Source organism: Myxine glutinosa, chromosome 10 (genome assembly GCF_964187855.1).
Source record: "Myxine glutinosa chromosome 10, kmMyxGlut1.1, whole genome shotgun sequence".
NCBI classification, from domain to species: domain Eukaryota; kingdom Metazoa; phylum Chordata; class Myxini; order Myxiniformes; family Myxinidae; genus Myxine; species Myxine glutinosa.
The window spans coordinates 131,387,769-131,408,688 of record NC_136270.1 but is presented as its reverse complement, the minus strand read 5'-3'; the positions used below and the strand labels follow the sequence as shown (position 1 = coordinate 131,408,688).

Genomic DNA, 20,920 nt, shown 5'->3' with positions numbered 1-20,920 from the left:
CAAGTGGTTTAAACATTCGAGCAACTACTCCATTCAAAACCGTTGATAAGGAACGGCTGGCTTGGCAAGCACTAGCGAGCTGCTTGGAAACTAAACACATCCCGGGTTTTGTCCCTTTCAGTTCAGTGTTAAATGCACAAATCAAAATAATACAAACACAACCAACACATAGCTTTAAAGGGTGGAGGTGGCAGGAGGGAGGGAGTCTTTATTTGATATTTTATTTCACTACCCCCAATCACACAATGACAAAACGAAAGTGTAAATTCACTGCAAAAATAAACACTAAATTCCTGTGTTTTCAAAGTGGTCGAGAAGAATTTGCGAAGCCGAGTGCTTGGTGTGTAGAGCTGGTACGTACGTCCCCGTGGCAAATAAAGGGGCTATTGATTTACATTCTCATGTGGACTCGGACAAGCACGATATTTCCAGAAATAATTCAGTATTTCGACTGGAAGGACGGTGGTTTGCAGTCAAAATCAATTGAGGTCTGGACCACACCTAATGAGACTGCCGATACTATTGCTCAATACGTAAAGGAAATATTTCAAGAGTGTCCTCTTTTTTTGGAGTGTCCCTCTCTGGATTGTCCTCTTTTTTGGAGTGACCCTCTCCACATTGTCCTCTTTTTCAGTGTGCCTCTCCAGAGTGTCCTCTTTTTTGGAGTATCCCACTCAGGAGTGTCCTCTTTTTCAGTGTCCCTCTCCGGAGTGTCCTCTATTTTTGGAGTGTCCCTCTCCAGATAGTCCTTTTTTCGGAGTGTCCTTCTCTGGAGTGTCCACTTTTTTCGGAGTGTCCATTTCCAGAGTAGCCTCTTTTTTTTTGGAGTTTTCCTCTCCTGAGTGTCCTCTTGATTTATATTGTCCCTCTCTGAAGTGTCCTCTTTTTTTGGAGTGTCCCTCTGGAATGTCCTCTTTTTTTGGAGTATCCCTCTCTGGAGAGTCCTCTTTTTTCGGAGTGTCCCTCTCCGGATAGTCCCTTTTTTTTCAGTGTCCATTTCCAGAGTAGCCTCTTTTTTTGGAGTATTCCTCTTCTGAGTGTCCTCTTGTTTTGGAGTATTCCTCTTTGGAGTGTCCTCTTTTTTCAGAGTGCCCCTCTCCGGATTGGAGTATTCCTCTTTGGAGTGTCCTCTTTTTTCAGAGTGCCCCTCTCCGGATTGTCCTTTTTTTTCGGAGTGTCCCTCTCTGGATTGTCCTCTTTTTCGGAGAGTCCCTCTCCAGATTGTCCTCGTTTTTTGGGGTATCCCACTCAGGAGTGTCCTCTTTTTCAGAGTGTCCCGCTCCGGAGTGTCCTCTATTTTCGGAGTGTCCATTTCCAGGGTATCCTCTTTTTTGGGAGTATTCCTCTCCTGAGTGTCCTATTTTTTTGGAGTATCCCTCTCTGGAGTGTCCTCTTTTTTTGGAGTGCCCCTCTCTGGATTATCCTTTTTCTTCGGAGTGTCCCTCTATGGCAGGGGTCAGGAACCTTTTTGACTGGGAGAGCCATAAAAGCCAAATATTTCTAAATATATTTAATTGAGAGCCATATAGTATTTTTAACGTATAATAAATTAAATATGTCTTACTTTTAATGCAACTTCTGGTGCTGCATGGTTTTGCTGATGGCCTTGTAGTCTGGTTCATACGTGGTGAGGTTGAGCTTCATGCAGGCGTTGAGGCTTCCATCAGTTAAACGTGAGCGTAGGTTGGTCTTAATGTTCCTCATATGCGAGAATGACTGCTCACATGCATATGTAGAGCCAAACATGGTCAATACGGCAATACTCACACGCTGCATTGTGTGGTATGTCACAGGAAGCTCGTTCCAAGTTTTAAGAATCAGCTGGTCTTCAGGTTGAAGATTTTTCATTTCTGTCCACTTGTGTTCCCTCGCCAGCTCTGCTCGCTGTCGCGCAAGACTTTCCAACTCTCCATTAAGTGACTTGAACTTACTCATCCACATGTCTGATGCCTTCAGGTCAGCAACTTCCAGCTCAAAGTCTCCGATAGAGACCCCGGGGATGCATGTCAGGTCGATTTTGTCCACTGCACACTCATGTGGATGAGTGATGAACTTGAAAAGACCAGTGCGTGCACGAAATTCTCCAAAACGTGCTTTGAATGACTGCAGGAGATTGGACGTAAAGCCAGCTAGCTGCTAGAGATCCAGATGTTGAGTGGAGTCACTTGCTAAGCATGCATCTCTAAATTGTTGCAGTCTTTCAAAGTGCAGAAGACGACCTGTTTCAATGTCCCTGAGAAAGACTTCCAGCTTGCTTTCAAATGCAAACACTGCTTATTGAAGGGATGAGATTGTATTTCCAATACCTTGCATTTTCACATTGAGCTGGTTCAGATGGCCAGTTATGTCCACGAGATAGTGAAACTGCAGGAGCCAGTCAGTGTTGTCTAGCTCAGGATGCTTGACGCCTTTCATTTCAAGAAAAGTCCGGATTTCACTCAGGCAAGCTGCAAAACGGCTGAGCACCTTCCCCCTTGACAACCAACGCACGTTGCTGTGTAAAAGCAGACCGGGATAATGATTCCCAACTTCTTCTAACAGAGCTTTAAACTGGCGATCATTTAAAGCTCGGGCAACAATAAAGTTGACCACTCGAATGACCAGCGACATCACCTCACCAAGCTCCTGGCCACACGTCTGAGCGCAAAGCGCCTCCTGGTGCAGGATGCAATGAAAACTTAGGATGGCTCTCTTTTCATGTTCACGGAGAAGCGCTACAAATCCTTTGTTCTTCCCCAACATACAGGGTGCACCATCAGTACAGACAGAAATAAGTTTATCCATCGGTAGTTTTTTTTCTTTAGCAAACTCCATGAAAGACGTGAATAAATCCTCCCCTCTTGTTGTCCCTTTCATTGGCAAAACAGCCAATCTTTCCTCACGCAGTGTGTCACCTGCAGCATACCTGGCAATTATACTGCACTGAGATAGATGGCTAACGTCTGTTGACTCATCTAACGCGAGAGAAAAGTATGTCCCGGCGTTTATGTCCTTAATTTGTGTTTCCTCGACTTGATTTGCCATCATGATGCTACGATCGTGCACAGTTCTTGCTGACAGGGGCATGTCTTTTATTCGTTTGATTATCTTGTCTTTATTTGGGAAGTCATCAAACAGTTCATTGGCCACATCAAGCATGAATGTTTTGGCATACTCGCCATCTGTGAATGGCTTTCCATTCCTTACTATTGCCAAAGCACCCGCAAAGCTAGCGGAATTCCCGTCACCTTGCTTGGTCCACACACGTAGTTGCTGCTGACTCGTCTGCACTCTCCGCTGTAGCTCCTCGCATGCCCTTTTCCTGCTGTCCCCCGCTGGATATTTCGATGCAAATGAAGCATGGTGCGTATCGAAGTGCCGCTTTATATTTGACCGTTTCATCGATGCAATTTTATCATTGCATATTAGACATACCGCAGATCCTGCTCTCTCACCAAATGCAAATTCCTCTGTCCACGCAGCCTGGAATGCACGGTAATCATCGTCTTTTTTTCTTTTCGCCATCTTTTCCGTTACAAGGGTTGAAGCGGATAAACTAGTTGGCTATCTGATAAAATTGATTTCTTCACCTTTACAATGACGCGGACATGCTCGCGAGCCATTGGTTCCCGACCCGACCCACGGGTGACCCGTGACCCGTGAAATTTATCTTCAAAACTAATTTCTGTTTAATTTAAAATGACACAGTATTATTAAGAAATATCACAAGTATTTTAAAATCAGTTCCAAACTGATTTTTTTTTTTTTTTTTTCAACTCAAAATTGTCTGGGAGCCATATGCCGTCACCGGAAGAGCCATATATGGCTCGCGAGCCATAGGTTCCCGACCACGGCTCTATGGAGTGTCCTCTTTTTCGGAGTGTCCATTTCTAGAGTGTCCTCTTTTTTCAGAGTGTCCCTCTCCGGATTATCCTTTTTCTTCGGAGTGTCCCTCTATGGAGTGTCCTCTTTTTCGGAGTGTCCATTTCCAGAGTGTCCTCTTTTTTGAAAATTAAAATATGGTAACCCTAATTTAGGTCATCATGCTGGGATCCTAGTTTCAGAATTGCATCTATTATATTGATTTTAAATCTATTGCCTGGTATTTCCATTGTGAATTTATGTAAAAGTAAACTAATGTCCTTGTCCTGCACATCGCTGTATGTAATAACTCATATATGATCATCAGATCAATGAAAAAGAATGAAACATTATATTGCAGTACAAACTAGTTTAAGAAATGAAATTTGAAGTGAGACGTTCATAGAAATTTTAGTCAAAGTTTCCACGAGTTTGTTGCATTTATTCTTGTGTAACATTCAGGACATTCAGTACAACAACAACCAAACATTTTCATCGTTATGAGAACATCAAATTAACCAATGGGATTACCTCTGACCCTGCTGAACCATCTGCACCTGGAGAGCCATCAGGTCCCAATATACCTGGGTTTCCCTGCAGAGATAAACGATCACATTAACTCATGTTTAAACACACATGGTCCACAGCACTGGTTCTTCCTGCAGACATGTACTCATCACTTGACCTATCGTTTGTGTACATTGAAAAAGCATGACCTATGTATTAACAGTGTTTCTCATCTGTCTAACCTGTGTCATTAGCACAAACAGTAGAGCTGTTATATAAATCGATTATTGTCTATCAGGTGACTTATTGAAATCTCATTGAATGGGCATGACATATTATTGAAAAGAAAAAAATGTGATTGCAAAATACGAAAAAAAAAACGTCTATGTATAAAACTGATACTTTTTTTTTATATTACCTCAACCTCAAAGGATCAGTTTACAGAAAAAGATATCAGGATTGTTTTGTTACCTTATCTCCTGCAAAACCCCGCTTTCCATCGAAACCCTAGAAAGAGAGAAGTAATTGGAATCACAACTTGGAGATTTCTGAAAATATATAAACTTTACAAGATCAGTAGGACTCAAACAAGTCTCTGAGATTCTCCCATTTGTATCACGGCTTACGGCTTGATGGATCAAACTCGGTGGAAAATATCACATAAATGATGTAATTGAGGTGTAGGAATATATACATAATTGATATATATATATATATTCATTCATTCATTCATATATATATAAATATACAGTTACGTGAAAAAGTAAGTACACCCCATGTAAAGTTTTGACTTTTTCAACATATTTCAACATACAGCTATTTAATCTTCTTTTTTTTTCTTTTTTTTGTATACAGAGTATACACAGTATTTATCAACTTTGTATACAGATCTTTGTATACATTCTACTTCTTTTGCTATTTGTATTACTATACAGATCCTAACATCCACTTTCTCAGGAATCCGTCTCGTCCGAGGCTAAAACTGGACTGCTTTGTTTACACCAAATCATCCAACATTGGTTTGTGGGAATGTCACATGGAGATGAACCAGCAAGTCAGGGTGGCCTCCACTAACAATCTGCGATTGCTCTTGAGTGCAAATTCAAAACCATCAACTGAATCGTGTCCTGTATCCTGAACCGCACATTCAAGGTACAAACCCTAAATTATTGGACAATATAAGATTTTAACCTAATTGTTTAAATTTCAAAATTAACCTTCAAATCTCGACTTGGTCTTTGAGATTCAAGATAACTGAAGCTGATTTGCTTGTCATTCTGCACTGTGTTCATATGTTGTCTACCTGTCCCAGTGCGGAGGTTAAGATGTGTGTGATGGTTAAAAGACATCGCAAGTATGGATCACAAAGGCAACACGTGAATCTCTAGCAGCAAATTCATTCTTTTTAACCTTCATACCAAATGGTTCTACTTACCACACGGAATTAAATGTAAATCTCCACCAATGTAAGGGTGAGATCTCATTTGCATTCTTTAAATTTTAAGTTCAATCTCTCTCTGTAAGAATAATAATTAAATACCTTGGTATAAGTATGATCAACACTGCACAACGACTATGACTCCATACTACTACTACTACTACTACTACTACTACTACTATTACTACTACTACTACTACTATTACTATTATTACTATTATTACTACTATTACTACCAGTACTACTACCACTACTATTACGACTACTACTACTACTACTACTACTACTAGTACTACTACTATTACGATTTATTACGATTTATTACTATTATTACTACTACTACTACTACTACTACTATTACTACTACTACTATTACTACTACTATTACTACTACTACTACTACTACTACTACTATTACTATTATTACTATTATTACTACTATTACTACTACTACCACTACTACTACCACTACTATTACGACTACTACTACTACTACTAGTACTACTACTATTACGATTTATTACGATTTATTACTATTATTACTACTACTACTACTACTACTACTATTACTACTACTACTACTATTACTACTACTACTACTATTACTACTACTACTACTACTACTATTACTATTATTACTATTATTACTACTATTACTACCAGTACTACTACTACCACTACTACTACTACCACTACTATTACGACTACTACTACTACTACTACTAGTACGATTTATTACGATTTATTACTATTATTACTACTATTACTACTACTACTACTACTACCACCACTACTACTACTACCACCACTACTACTACTACTACGACTACTACTACTACTACTACGTGCCGTCCGCGCCACCACCCGCCCGCCACCGAACCGCCATTTCTGTGAACCTTTTACACACTTTTGTTCCACAAGGAGTCCCTCGGATTACATCCATTGTTTGCTCGCAACGTTGGTGGAGACTCGAAGCAAATGTGCACACAAATAGACTACTACTACTACTACTACTACTACTACTATTACTACTATTACTATTATTACTATTATTACTATTATTACTACCAGTACTACTACTACCACTACTACTACTACCACCACTACTATTACAACTACTACTACTACGTGCCGTTCGCGCCACCACCCGCCCGCCACCGAACCGCCATTTCTGTGAACCTTTTACACACTTTTGTTCCACAAGGAGTCCCTCGGATTACATCCATTGTTTGCTCGCAACGTTGGTGGAGACTCGAAGCAAATGTGCAAACAAATAGACTACTACTACTACTACTATTACTACTATTACTATTATTACTATTATTACTACCAGTACTACTACTACCACTACTACTACTACCACCACTACTATTACAACTACTACTACTACTAGTACTACTACTATTACGATTTATTACGATTTATTACTATTATTACTACTATTACTACTACTACTACTATTACTACTGCTACTACTACCACCACTACTACTACTACTACGACTATTAATACTATTACTACAACTACTGAGGTTTTATACACCTCAAGCATAGATCATGGCAGTCATACACCTTCTAACAAAACTACCACTACTAATACTACCACTACTACCACTAGTACTTTAATGGCTCCAATTATTCCCACCTTCTTCGGGTGTTAGCTATTGAACCTTTTTGGCCCGAGTCTTTCACGAACCGGCTGGCCAGGATTAATGTTCTCTCTGCAGATGTTAGTGCAGCAATTAGTCATTTGTTCAGAGTGCTGGTGACAGCTCCCCTACTCTTCTGGGAACACACCGTGGGATCTTTAAAGTCCACCAACTGAATGTTGCGGACTGGACACCCGGCCTAACGTCCATCCGAGGGACGGTGCACATTGTTATGCAATGCCCAAACTGCGAAGTACCAATCCCACAGCCTGCAGCCGGGTCAGAAATCAAAGCCAGACCCAATGACACGAGTATGTTAAACATTATGGTGTTGATAAAGATGTTGTAAATATTCCCACACTAACATTTTGTTACACTTCGTGCATATTACTCACCACAGCACCAGGACCCCCTGGACCACCTGGTCCACCAGGTTTACCTGCTCTTCCCTGCACAAAGACAAAGTCATTCCATCAAGTAACATTTATTTCCCATTTTTCCCCACTTTCTCCAAAGGTTGGCCGTTAGTGTTCCCATCTGAATCACTTGTCATGTTGTGAACCCAGGCTCCCGTATACCAAATGTGTTTGCACCGATAGGTTTTTGATCAAGATTCCAACAACATTGTCTCCACTTCGTGGCAATTTCCACACCATATTGTCTGCACACTGGTTTATTAACAAGGCCATTTTGAAACAAACATCTCAAGCAAAAAGAGCCCAGTTTTCCCTTTACAGAAAGTACACAAACTGAATCTTCCTCTTGATGTTTAGTGTGAGATTTCTGAAGAATGGTGATGCCAATTGTATTATATTGTTGTGAGGTTTGGGGTCCTTTCAATGCCACTCACATTGAATTTTTCCATCATAAATGTATTAAACAAATATTACACCTCAATAAAACGACTGCTAACTGTTTGGTACTTGGGAAAACACAAAGTTACCCTCAAGAAGACTTTATTGACAGGAGAATGGTAAATTTTTGGTTGTGAATTGGAAGTGTCCCGCAGAACAAATTTTCTGCTGTCGTGTTTAAATTAGCAAAGTGTCTTCATGAAAGTGAAGTGTTTGAGTCTAAATTGAAATGTATTGTTGATCACTGTGGATATTCCAATATGTGGTACGATTTCTCCAACTTTGATAAATCATGGTTTAAGTCGAGCATCAACTGCCAAATTATTGACATGAGTGTACAGATTTCACATGATAAAGTCAACAGTAACCCCGTGTGCTCAAATTACAGTCTATTTAAGAAAAAGTTTTAACTTTCAACCTTATTTACTTCAACTCTTTCCAGTCCTCAGAGTTATTATAATGTGTATATTTCGCCATGGCAACCATAATCCTCCTGTTTCTCATGGTCGCCATTGGAAAGATACTTTTCATCAGTTATGTCCATTATGCAAAGCTAATGCTACTGGTGATGAATTTCACTATTTCTTCTCTGTCCAGCATTCAATGAAACTCGTAAGAAGTGTATGAAACGTCATTATTGTTTTCGTTAATCCCATGCCCTGAAAGGGGTCAAAGAGTTAATAATAAGAAGGATGTCATGCAGCGCACGATACTTGCAAAATACACCCCCCCCCCCTCCCCTCCAACCAAAGTTGCCATGAACACATCAAATTGTCCATTGTATTAAGATTTAAATAGACGATCTTAAACAAAGCTCGGATTAAAAAAAAAATTTTTTTTTAAACAAAGCTCGGATAATCGGATTAAAATTAATGATTTTAGAAGTTTGACCTTGAGTTGACCTTTGACCTTTTGACCTCAAAAATAGTTGCTTTCTCAATTCAGTGAGGCACTATACAATTGCTGTTTAATTTTCAAGTTAACAGGATGAAAATTGATGATTTTTCAGATAAAAATTGATGATTTTAGAAGTTTGACCTTGAGTTGACCTTTGACCTTTAAATAGTTGCTTTCTCAATTCAGTGAGGCACTATACAATTGCTGTTTAATTTTCAAGTTAACAGGATGAAAATTGATGATTTTTCAGATAAAAATTGATGATTTTAGAAGTTTGACCTTGAGTTGACCTTTGACCTTTAAATAGTTGCTTTCTCAATTCAGTGAGGCACTATACAATTCCTGTTTAATTTTCAAGTTAACAGGATGAAAATTGATGATTTTTCAGATAAAAATTGATGATTTTAGAAGTTTGACCTTGAGTTGACCTTTGACCTTTAAAAAGTTGCTTTCTCAATTCAGTGAGGCACTATACAATTGCTGTTTAATTTTCAAGTTAACAGGATGAAAATTGATGATTTTTCAGATAAAAATTGATGATTTTAGAAGTTTGACCTTGAGTTGACCTTTGACCTTTTGACCTCAAAAATAGTTGCTTTCTCAATTCAGTGAGGCACTATACAATTGCTGTTTAATTTTCAAGTTAACAGGATGAAAATTGATGATTTTTCAGATACAAATTTATGATTTTAGAAGTTTGACCTTGAGTTGACCTTTGACCTTTTGACCTTAAAATAGTTGGTTTCCCAATTCAGTGATGCACTACACAATTTCTGTTTAATTTTCAAGTTAATAGGATGAAAATTGATGATTTTTCAGAATAAATTGATGATTTTAGAAGTTTGACCTTGAGTTGATCTTTGATTTGTTGACCTTAAAATAGTTGGTTTCCCAATTCAGTGATGCACTATACAATTGCTGTTTCATTTTCAAGTTAATAGGATGAAAATTGATGATTTTTCAGAAAAATTGATTATTTTAGAAGTTTGACCTTGAGTTGACCTTTGATGTTTTGCCCTTAAAATAGTTGGTTTCCCAATTCAGTGAGGCACTATACAATTGCTGTTTCATTTTCAAGTTAATAGGATGAAAATTGATGACTTTTCAGAAAAATTGATGATTTTAGAAGTTTGACCTTGAGTTGACCTTTGATGTTTTGCCCTTAAAATAGTTGGTTTCCCAATTCAGTGATGCACTATACAATTGCTGTTTCATTTTCAAGTTAATAGGATGAAAATTGATGATTTTTCAGAAAGAAATTGATGATTTTAGAAGTTTGACCTTGAGTTGACCTTTGATGTTTTGCCCTTAAAATAGTTGGTTTCCCAATTCAGTGATGCACTATACAATTGCTGTTTAATTTTCAAGTTAATAGGATGAAAATTGATGACTTTTCAGAAAAATTGATGATTTTAGAAGTTTGACCTTGAGTTGACCTTTGATGTTTTGCCCTTAAAATAGTTGGTTTCCCAATTCAGTGATGCACTATACAATTGCTGTTTCATTTTCAAGTTAATAGGATGAAAATTGATGACTTTTCAGAAAAATTGATGATTTTAGAAGTTTGACCTTGAGTTGACCTTTGATGTTTTGCCCTTAAAATAGTTGGTTTCCCAATTCAGTGATGCACTATACAATTGCTGTTTCATTTTCAAGTTAATAGGATGAAAATTGATGATTTTTCAGAAAAAAATTGATGATTTTAGAAGTTTGACCTTGAGTTGACCTTTGATGTTTTGCCCTTAAAATAGTTGGTGTCCCAATTCAGTGATGCACTATACAATTGCTGTTTAATTTTCAAGTCCATTGGATGTAAATTGACGATTTTAGAAATTTGACCTCAAGATGACTTCTGACCTTTGACCTCAAAATCAATAGGCTTCTCAGTTGTGACTACCTATACAACTTGGTAAAGTTTCATGATTGCTTTAGAATTGTGGCCTATAGGCGATTGACAGACACAGACAGACAGACAGACAAACAGACAGAATAACGCACAAGACCGACCAATATACTTGAAAATCTTCGATTTTGTAAGTAATAAAATTCCTTCATTCATTCAAAAACAATGTGAAAATGAATGAATAAATGGCCTTCAAAAACAATGTGCTGTCAGATATTCTAATTTGAAGGGATTTCACATAATTTTCACATTTCAGAAATACTACTTCTATTTTTCAGATATACTACTTCTACAGGATATCTCAGATTTGAGATATCCTGCTCACAGACAAAACAGACAGACCGGGGTGAAAACATAACCTCCGTCCACCTTTGGTGGTGGAGGTAATAATTAATGATTGCATGTCAAAAGTGATTCAAACTTACCATTGGTCCAATTGCACCAATCTCCCCTTTGGCACCAGGCTCCCCAGCATCCAGCCCAGGTTCACCCTGCGTGACACATTACCCTCGTGGCCCCATTGGCATGGGCATCACATACAGACGTATTTATCTCTTACTTTTGAAAATGTAAACATATATCCCAACCAAAACTATTTTATTGGAAACCAATTTGGGCAAATGGATGTTTTATCAACTTTGAATTATTTCATGACACTAGTAGACTATAGACAAAAGTATTAACTTTGATTATGACCTTTATCAAGTCAATTGCAATTTTAAGTTTACAGACATGATAATTTATCTGAGGATGAATTTTCCAATTGCTCAAACAGCTTACGAGACTGGCTTTTTGCCCTTCAGGGTGGTCTGAGATTTCAGAGACGAGAAATGTGGTTTTCTGTTCACACATCAAGCTTTTCTAGCTCTACAATGTTGGTCTTTTTGATGTTTTAGAACTAAGAAAATGTGTCCTTGAGAAAATCTCTTTGACCGCATTTCATGGTAAGTAGAGCAAGAGAAGAGAAAGCCAAGGGTTGTCAGGAAAGATGGGAGTGGGAGTGAGAGCAGTAGATGGAGGTCGGTGTGGAGGTACAGTCACGTGAAAAAGTAAGTACACCCCATGTAAAGTTTTGACTTTTCAAACATATTTCAACATACAGCTATTTGATCTTCATTTCAACAATATTGATAGATAAAGGTGATATAATATAACAAATATCATGAAACATTTACATTTTGTAGTCCATTGTATAATTTAAATAAACATAAATGTAAATTTCGCATGTGGAAAAAGTAAGTACACCCTCGGCTCTAATAGGTGGTATTGCCCCCTTTGGCAGAAATAACCTCAAGTAGGCATTTCTTATAACTGTCTACCAGTCTCTGACATCGACTGGGAGAAATTTTTGCCCACTCCTCCATGCAGAATTCTTTCAGCTGTGCGATGTTCGAGGGGTTTCTTGCATGCACAGCTCGTTTCAAATCCCCCCACATCATCTCGATGGGATTTAGATCCGGGCTTTGACTTGGCCATTCCAGAACCCTCCATTTCTTTCTTTGCAGCCATTCCTTGGTGGATTTACTGGTATGTTTAGGGTCATTGTCATGTTACAAGGTCCAGCTTCGATTGAGCTTCAACTTTCCGACAGATGGCCTCACATTATCCTCAAGCACCTCACATCAAACATTATTATCAAACATATGAAGAATTCATAGTGGATTCTATGATGGTGAGCTGCCCAGGCCCTGATGCAGCAAAGCTGCCCCAAACCATAATATTTCCACCACCATGCTTTACAGTTGGTATCAGGTTCTTGTGCTCAAATGCTCTCTTTGGTTTTCGCCAAACATGTCTTCTGGTACTGTGGCCAAATATCTCTACTTTTGACTCATCTGTCCAGAGCACATTGTTCCAGAAGTGCTGGTCTTTGCCTTCGTGTTCATTGGCAAACTTTGGTCTTGCCCTGATGTTCTTTCTGGACAGCAAAGGTTTCCTCCTGGCACACCTCCCATGTAGATCAAATTTGTGCAGCCTCTTTCTAATGTTAGACTCGTGCACTTTGACATCAACAGTGGCAAGAGCTACCTATAGGTCCCGTGATGACATTCTGGGGTTCTTTGAGACTTCTTTCAGCATCTTGCGGTCTGCTCTCGGGCTAAACTTGCTGGGGCGGCCTGGCCTGAACAAGTTGGCAGTTGTTTGGAATCTTCTCCACTTGTAGATGATCTTCCGGACAGTCGAATGATTGATTTCAAATTGTTTGGAGATCTTTTTAAATTCCTTCCCAGACTCGTAGGCATCTATAACCTTCTTTCTGAAGGCCTCAGAGAGCTCTTTTGATCTAGGCATGGTGACGCCACACACTTCAACAACAAAGAGCAAACCAAACTAAATGTCTGAGGTTTAAATAAGACAGGTTCCTCCAAGATCCTCTCTGACGATGTTCTAATCATTTGCACCTGAGCTGGTGCAACTGATTCTAATTTTAGGGATTTGAAGTAGTGATAAATGTAGTGGTGTACTTACTTTTTCCACATGCGAAATTTGCATTTATGTTTATTTAAATTATACAATGGACTACAAAATGTAAATGTTTCATGATATTTGTTATATTATATCACCTTTATCTATCAATATTGTTGAAATGAAGATCAAATAGCTGTATGTTGAAATATGTTGAAAAAGTCAAAACTTTACATGTGGTGTATTGACTTTTTCACGTGACTGTAGGTAGTGGAGGTAGACAAGGTGAGCTCACCGGGTCACCACGAATGCCATCTCTGCCCCGTTCTCCATTGAAACCGTGTGAACCTCGTACACCCTGCACACATTTGTGACAAAATCACCATTAATAATGTGTAGATGCAAAAATCAACAACAATCGCAACACACGTGCTTGGTTTACATTCGCACATTTGCTTTCTTTTTCATCAGTCAACATTGTCGAGTATTAAAATGCTTTCATCAACTTGTTTGTTTACGACGGTGATCGCCATGGAGAATGTGCATAAGGAAATGTGAGTAGTGTAATAATGTTGCTTCTGGGACACCTCCGTTTAACATGGGAAATCCCTATCTAATGTCATTTACCCCCTTGTCTTTTTCAAAAATCATAAACACCTCTATTTCTCCCACCCTCATCTTTATGAACCTTTTGTCTGTAGTACCTATCCTTAATGTTGTTCATTAGACCACTCAAACACTACAAATATTTGTTTTCTCTTATAGACCTATCATCCTTCTTCTACATATCATCTGGCAGATTAATCTTTGACCCACTCAAACATTGACCCATTCACTTCCATATTAATTCTTTCCCTCCCTCATTGCCCCTAAACACCTATATTTCTCTCACCCTGTTCTTTACGAACCTTCTAACCTTTTGACATGTTATCCTTATTCATTAGACCACTTAAACACCTGTGATCCTTCTGACCTCATGGACCTTTTAACCTTTTACTCTTAATATCATCTGGTGAATATAACCCACTCAAACAACGACCCTACAAATATTTGTTTATGCGTGGGAAATAATTTAATTCTCTTGCCACTCTCTTCACCATCTAATATATTAACAAAAAAGATGATTGAGTTTGGTTCTTTATTAAGATATTTTAACTGAGCTAAGATAAAATGGTAAACCTCCCTCAATGTTCTTGTTTGAGCACCTCCAGTGCCACATACCATTTTTAAATTAAAGTATATATTTTCCTGACAACCATCAAAGTTTTCCGTCCACTCAAAAATATTTCCATCTTTTTTACCCAATTCACCGGTATTTAAATTAATTCTCTTATTTGTTTTGTGAATTTTTTTACCAGTTGCCTTTTCAATTATACCTATTTGATATTTTTCACATTCATTATGTTTTCCATTTATATACCAAGGTTGATTACACCTCCACTCTTTAGTCTGGTTGATACTTGGTTCTATCATTTATATAATAGTAAAAAAGGCGGCGGTAGCCCGTTAAAATCCCCAACCCCCCCTTTTTAACTTATCACTTATATATATCTTATCACTTATGTATATCTTATCACTTATATATATCTTATCACTTATATATATCTTATCACTTATATATATCTTATCACTTATATACTTATATAACCATAAGGGAGACTATCAATTCCATTTTCTAAAATAAACCTCTTATCATCAAAAGCCCCCAATGCTTTCTTATTCACCTCTTCTGAATATAATTGATGTTTATAACTTCTTATTCCATTAATCTTTCTAAACTCTTCTTTCTTTGTTGTTAAACAGTTATAATAATCCTTAAAGTTTATTGTTTCTTTAATGACATTTTTCTTTACACCTTTTAATTTCTTATCAGTTTTTTCAACGTTATTCACAATGTATTTATAAGCATAAGCCTTAGACCTCAATCCCACAAATTCACTCATGACATTTCCTCCTAATTCATCCTTGAACTTTCCAATCACCTTTTTATTTTTAGAAGAGAACAACTCACTCTCTGGACTGTAATTACTCGTGTCATAGATATTAATGTCTCTTTTCATGTCTGAATAAACATCGTTGGTATTAATTTTCAAAATAAAACTATCTGTATCCATATAAAGTAGATTAACATCATTTTGATATTTCTTCCTCAAGTTATTATAAAAGTAATCATACATTAATGACTTTGATAAATCAAGAATTGTTGTCCCAATATAAATAGGTTTGTTCATTTCAATACTCTCTTTAATCAAATGGATCGCACAAAAGTTCTCAGTAAAGACCTCAGCTCGAGTAAAACTCGGTCTATTAATTAATTTTGATGCTTGTTCCCAAGATGTTGATAATCTGATATTTTGTCTTTTCCTCACATTCTCCATAGTCTTACCAAAGACCGCATTATTCATCAATTTATAAAAGTCTTTCTCAAAATCTGTTTTTGACTCTGTTCTTCTTTGTGTATTAAAATCAATGTACCCCTTTAACCAATGACTTTGATTGAACTTTAGAACCCTATGGATCTTCTCTACTCTTAGACCTTTTGATAAATATTGTCGCAAATTTCTTTGGTGTAGAACATAATTTTTCTTGTTATATAATGTAGTAAGTAATTTTTCTGTTGATTCACCTATATCAAACGATCGTTGATAATCACTCAACCATTCTTTCTTTGGACTTTCTTTCTCACAAGCAAATGGGAGATCTTTGTGTAGGTTATGGAGTTCCTCTGGATATTTTAAATCAATTTCAAAATAATAACCAACTTTTTCTTCATCCAATTCTTTTTGTGTAGAGATACATACATCTTGTAAAACGTTTTTGTAGTCTTTTTCCTTTACCCATCTAAGTTTTCCATAAGGAAGAGCCTGAGACATTGCCCAGCCATACAGGTTGTTTGCGTCATAGTACATCAAGTAAGAACTCTCTTTCGTTGGATCATAATTTGGAAGATATTTGTTATTTGCTTTTGCGTATCTACTCGAGCAGACTTGTGAAATTCCACCTCTTTTTGCCTTTTCAATCATCAAAAGCATATCAACATCGGTTATCAAATCCAAATCTTGTTTTGTCATTTTCAACATCGCACTCCAGGCCAATCCAGGTGCTGTGTAGTAGTGAGCAGGATCCAATCCATATCCAGTGCGACAAACAGATCTAAAGGCTTCAAATACATCGGCCAATAAAAGCACATCAGTTTTGAGATACAAATCGTGATACTCGCCAAGATTCCTGATGTTATATTTTTCCCAAACATTTTGTGCGTGTACATAATCTTTATCAGATATATTACTGTTGTTTAATTTGTTATAGAAATTTTCTTTTGAAGGAAGTTGTGTTTCATTGAATCTCTCAAATGAGTCCATATAGTCATAGGGGTAAATTCCCTTTTGTGTTAGAAAATCTTTATCTAAAAAATACTCTGAAAGACATGGAAACTCTTTTAGATTTTGAACCAAGTTAACCAATGGACTTGCCATGAATTTAAATGTATCAAGAAATCTGATATGAGTAATAGGAGATGTGTGAATTGTTTTTGTGAATGAAATGTATTTCTGATCCGTGTTTGGAATTGCTGAGATACTTCCAGAAGTCTTTGAGAGTTCCTTGATAAATAGATGTGTATCATAATGAGCGTTGTTATGAAGAAAGACAGGAATGAAAGAGGGGAGTTGATAATTAATATTACAACTTTGATGAGCCAGACCTCTATATTTACCAGTGAGATGACAATGGTCTCTAACCTTTAGACCTTTACCAATTTTCTCCTCACAAATATGACAGACATTGTTTTTTATAAATTCCCTTTTTTCTTTACTTGTTAAGGACATTGGTTTATTGGTTTCTCTCATTATCTTGGTTAATCGAACACAGTCTTTTTCTAGTCGTTTCACAAACTCCTCTGGGGTATTTGAGCCTCTATACATCTCTAACTTGTTATATTTATCACCAACGGATGATTTGATATAATAACAAAAACCACAAGGAGTATGTTTTTGATATTTATTTGTGTATGATTCTTTTGGATCTTGAGAAGCAGTATCAATTTTTTCTAAAATACTTTCAAAATCAGCATATATAACAAATGGATGTTTGATCTTTTTATTTTCATCTTTGAATGTGATATTTGAGCCTTCTTTAGGCATATTGATTACCGTTGATTTATGTTCGCCACAATAATTTGAATGTTTATCTAATCTTTCTTGTGAATTGAAGAAGTTAAGACAACGCAAACAAATATATATTTTATTTGTTCTCTTACAGACTTGTGGTTTTATTAATTTAGCAATATCTTTGATGTATGTATAATGTGAATTTTCGTCTGAATTAAAATATAGAAGATTAATATGAGTTTGTTTACAATTGTCAGAAAGCTTTAAAACCTGAATGTTGTTTGTTTCTGTTAGACCATAAACATTAACTGATAAATTATTCATCTTTTCAAATTTAGGAATATCATTTAAAGTCATCGGAAACTTTAGATCTTTCGTATTTAATGTATTCTCATATTTTTTATAATGAGATACTCTTTCATCATGAAAATGTGGAGGATGTAAGTGTGCTAAAATAGACCAGAGAAAACATTTATTGTCTTTATTTTTGATATTGATAACTGCTTTTCTATTTTTGATAACACTGGGTAAATCAATGTAAGAAGAAGCTTTTAGAGGATCTGATTTAAGAATATGAATGTCTATGTAAATAATTTTTCCTATATTGAATCCACTTCCTACGATTGAATTATCCACATCTTGCTCTTGTTTAATAAGTTCATCATAGACTCCTGATGTTTTAAAATCTTGATATGAAGATATAAAGTGTGGCTCAGTTCTCATGTATGGTGCATCTATAACTCCTTCATCCTTTGTCATTTCTAATTTTACTCCCATATAAAATTTAAGTGGTTTCATTTCCTTTAGTGTTTTTTCAATCAACGTTTGAACAGCAGGTTTAACTATTTCTACAGCATCAACTATAGACTCTGGTTCAGGAGGTTTGAAGTTAAAGACTCTTATTTTAATATGTCCTTTGAATGCTCCATCAGAGTTTTTAGTTGTGATAAAATTTGATAAATGTAGATTTGTTTTAAGATGTATTTTGAAGCCTTTCTTGAGGATATTTTTATTACATGTAGAACAGTGTTTTGTTTCAGGTGGAAGAGGGGAAAGTTTGTTTAAAATGTTGTATGTATGTTTTGCGGTGAGAATATGTTGTTTATAATATTTTACTTCCTTCTCGCAAGTATCACAATAAACCATATTTATAGCGTGAGAAAACGTGGTGTTTTATATATATCACTGTGCTTAAAATAAAACACTTTTGAGCTTTACAGCTCCGTTTTATATATATCGCTGTGCTTAAACTAAAACACTTTTTCACTCAGAATCATCTAAGTCATAACTATCACATGAATACTCAGAATCATACTCAGAGTCATCAATAAAGCTACTCTCATAACTATCATTTGAGCACAAACTATTAGTATCATAACTATCATCTGTGTTCAATGAAATACTATCATCACCATCGTCCGAGTTCAATGAAATACTATCATCACTATCGTCCGAGTTCAATGAAATAGTAAAATCTTCACTGCTGTAATGACTCATATTTAATTAGCAGAAAAAACCTTTCCATCTATACCAATATACTTTCTTTCATTAACGGATTCAATCTCTACATTTTTAATATCAAAAGTTATCTTTAAATAATCTCTAACTATCATAGAACGAAATGACATTTCACCAGAAATATTAACATCATTCATTTTACTTAGATCTACACCCTTTGGATTATTAAAGAAAATACAAATGTCTCCTCTAGAATTATTAATGGTCTTATCATTCTTTTTCAAAGTATCGTGGTCAATCACTTTTTCAAGCTTTGAATAAATTGCCAGGAGTAGAGGAGAAACTTTTGTTAGATTTACTTTAATGGATGTCTTTCCAGGTATAGTTAGAGCTCTTCCTTTAAATGAAATAGAGGGGCTCATGTTATTTTCCATAACTGGTTTTACCCAAAAATTTCCATATTTATCTTTGTTCAATTTAACATCTTTGACATATTTTTCTATATCTTCCACCGAAGTAGAGATTGATTGAAATTTGTCTTTTGTGCTTTGAAACATTGTATTTATTAATGAATAAACTTGCGTTTAGTTTAAGTAAAAATTTACTATATAAATATGATAAGTTCTGAAGGATATTTAGAATTTCCAGACTCTCCATATGATAAATTAGAGAATTGTCCAGCTTGTGATAGAATAGGGCTTAATAATGAGGGTTCATATAAACAATGTTTATTCTGTGATTATATTCTAATTAATGATAATAAGAAATATAAAAAAACATATAACTCTTTTAAATTAGAACCAAAAATGAATTACTTTACAAGATTAATAAGAGAGATGAATGTTAAGCATTATGGTGATAATACACCATTTCTTACAAGGAAAGAGACTCTTTGTATTGAGGAAATGTATAAGGGTTTAATGATATTTATTATTCAAAATAATTTTAATGGAAATGTTAATACAAGATACTATATAAATAAAATAATGAATTATTTTGAAATTAAACCCGAACTCAGGATAAAATATAGAGTTTCTAAAATAGCTCAAAAAAAGTTAGATGACTTGTTTTCCAAATATATAAATGAATGATTTTTTACCCGTTTGGGAAAATAAGATAAAGTTTAATAACCATAAAAACATTCCAAATTCATTGAGATGTCTAATAGTTGGTTCAAGCGGATGTGGGAAAACCTGTTTACTTTTAAAGATGCTCCTTGGTCCTAATTTTTTAGATTATGATAATTTAATAATTTTTACAAAGTCAAGTTTTCAACCCGAGTATCAACTACTCTCACAGGGTTTTAATGCAGGTCTTAAAAAGGAAGACATTATCGGTTTATTTAAACTTCAAAACAAACTGAATGATTATAATATTGAAGATATAATACAATTATTTTGTGATACACAGAAATCAAAATCGAAACCCATAACTTGTATTCTCAGTGATAATACGGATGATATACCTTCACCTCAAGATTTAGATAAATCAAAAAAGAACCTCGTCATCTTTGATGATTGTGTTAATGAGAGAAACCAAACAGTAATGGATAGCTACTATACAAGAGGGAGACATTCTTCTTGTAATTGTATATATCTTAGTCAATCATATTTTCAACTCCCTCGACGCTCAATAAGAAACAATGCCAATACTTTTATTTTATTTAAGTTAAATTCAATAGATGTAAATAATTTTTGGAGAGATAATTGCTCTACGTTATGTAGTAAAAAAGAATTTGAAAATTATATGAAACACACGATTGGAAAATATAAATATATTGTTGTGAAACAAGATGAGATACTAAATGATATTTTTCAATAAATAAATACAGAAAATGAATACCGAAGAAAGAGAAAGAAA

The 20,920-nt window shown here is 35.8% G+C and overlaps 1 protein-coding gene across 4 annotated transcripts in view; it reads right to left on the bottom strand.

The window, feature by feature from the left end:
- LOC137433372 (collagen alpha-4(VI) chain-like) overlaps positions 1 to 20,920 on the bottom strand; it is a 282,309-nt gene that overhangs the window by 97,445 nt on the left and 163,944 nt on the right. For all 4 annotated transcript variants that reach the window (XM_078786122.1, XM_078786124.1, XM_078786123.1 and 1 more), the window contains exons 22-26: positions 13,789 to 13,851; positions 11,513 to 11,578; positions 7,829 to 7,882; positions 4,819 to 4,854; positions 4,372 to 4,434 (exon numbers count right to left, since the gene is read on the bottom strand). In XM_078786122.1, coding sequence (XP_078642248.1) covers positions 4,372 to 4,434; positions 4,819 to 4,854; positions 7,829 to 7,882; positions 11,513 to 11,578; positions 13,789 to 13,851 — 282 coding nt within the window. The remainder of the gene's footprint in view (positions 1 to 4,371; positions 4,435 to 4,818; positions 4,855 to 7,828; positions 7,883 to 11,512; positions 11,579 to 13,788; positions 13,852 to 20,920) is intronic.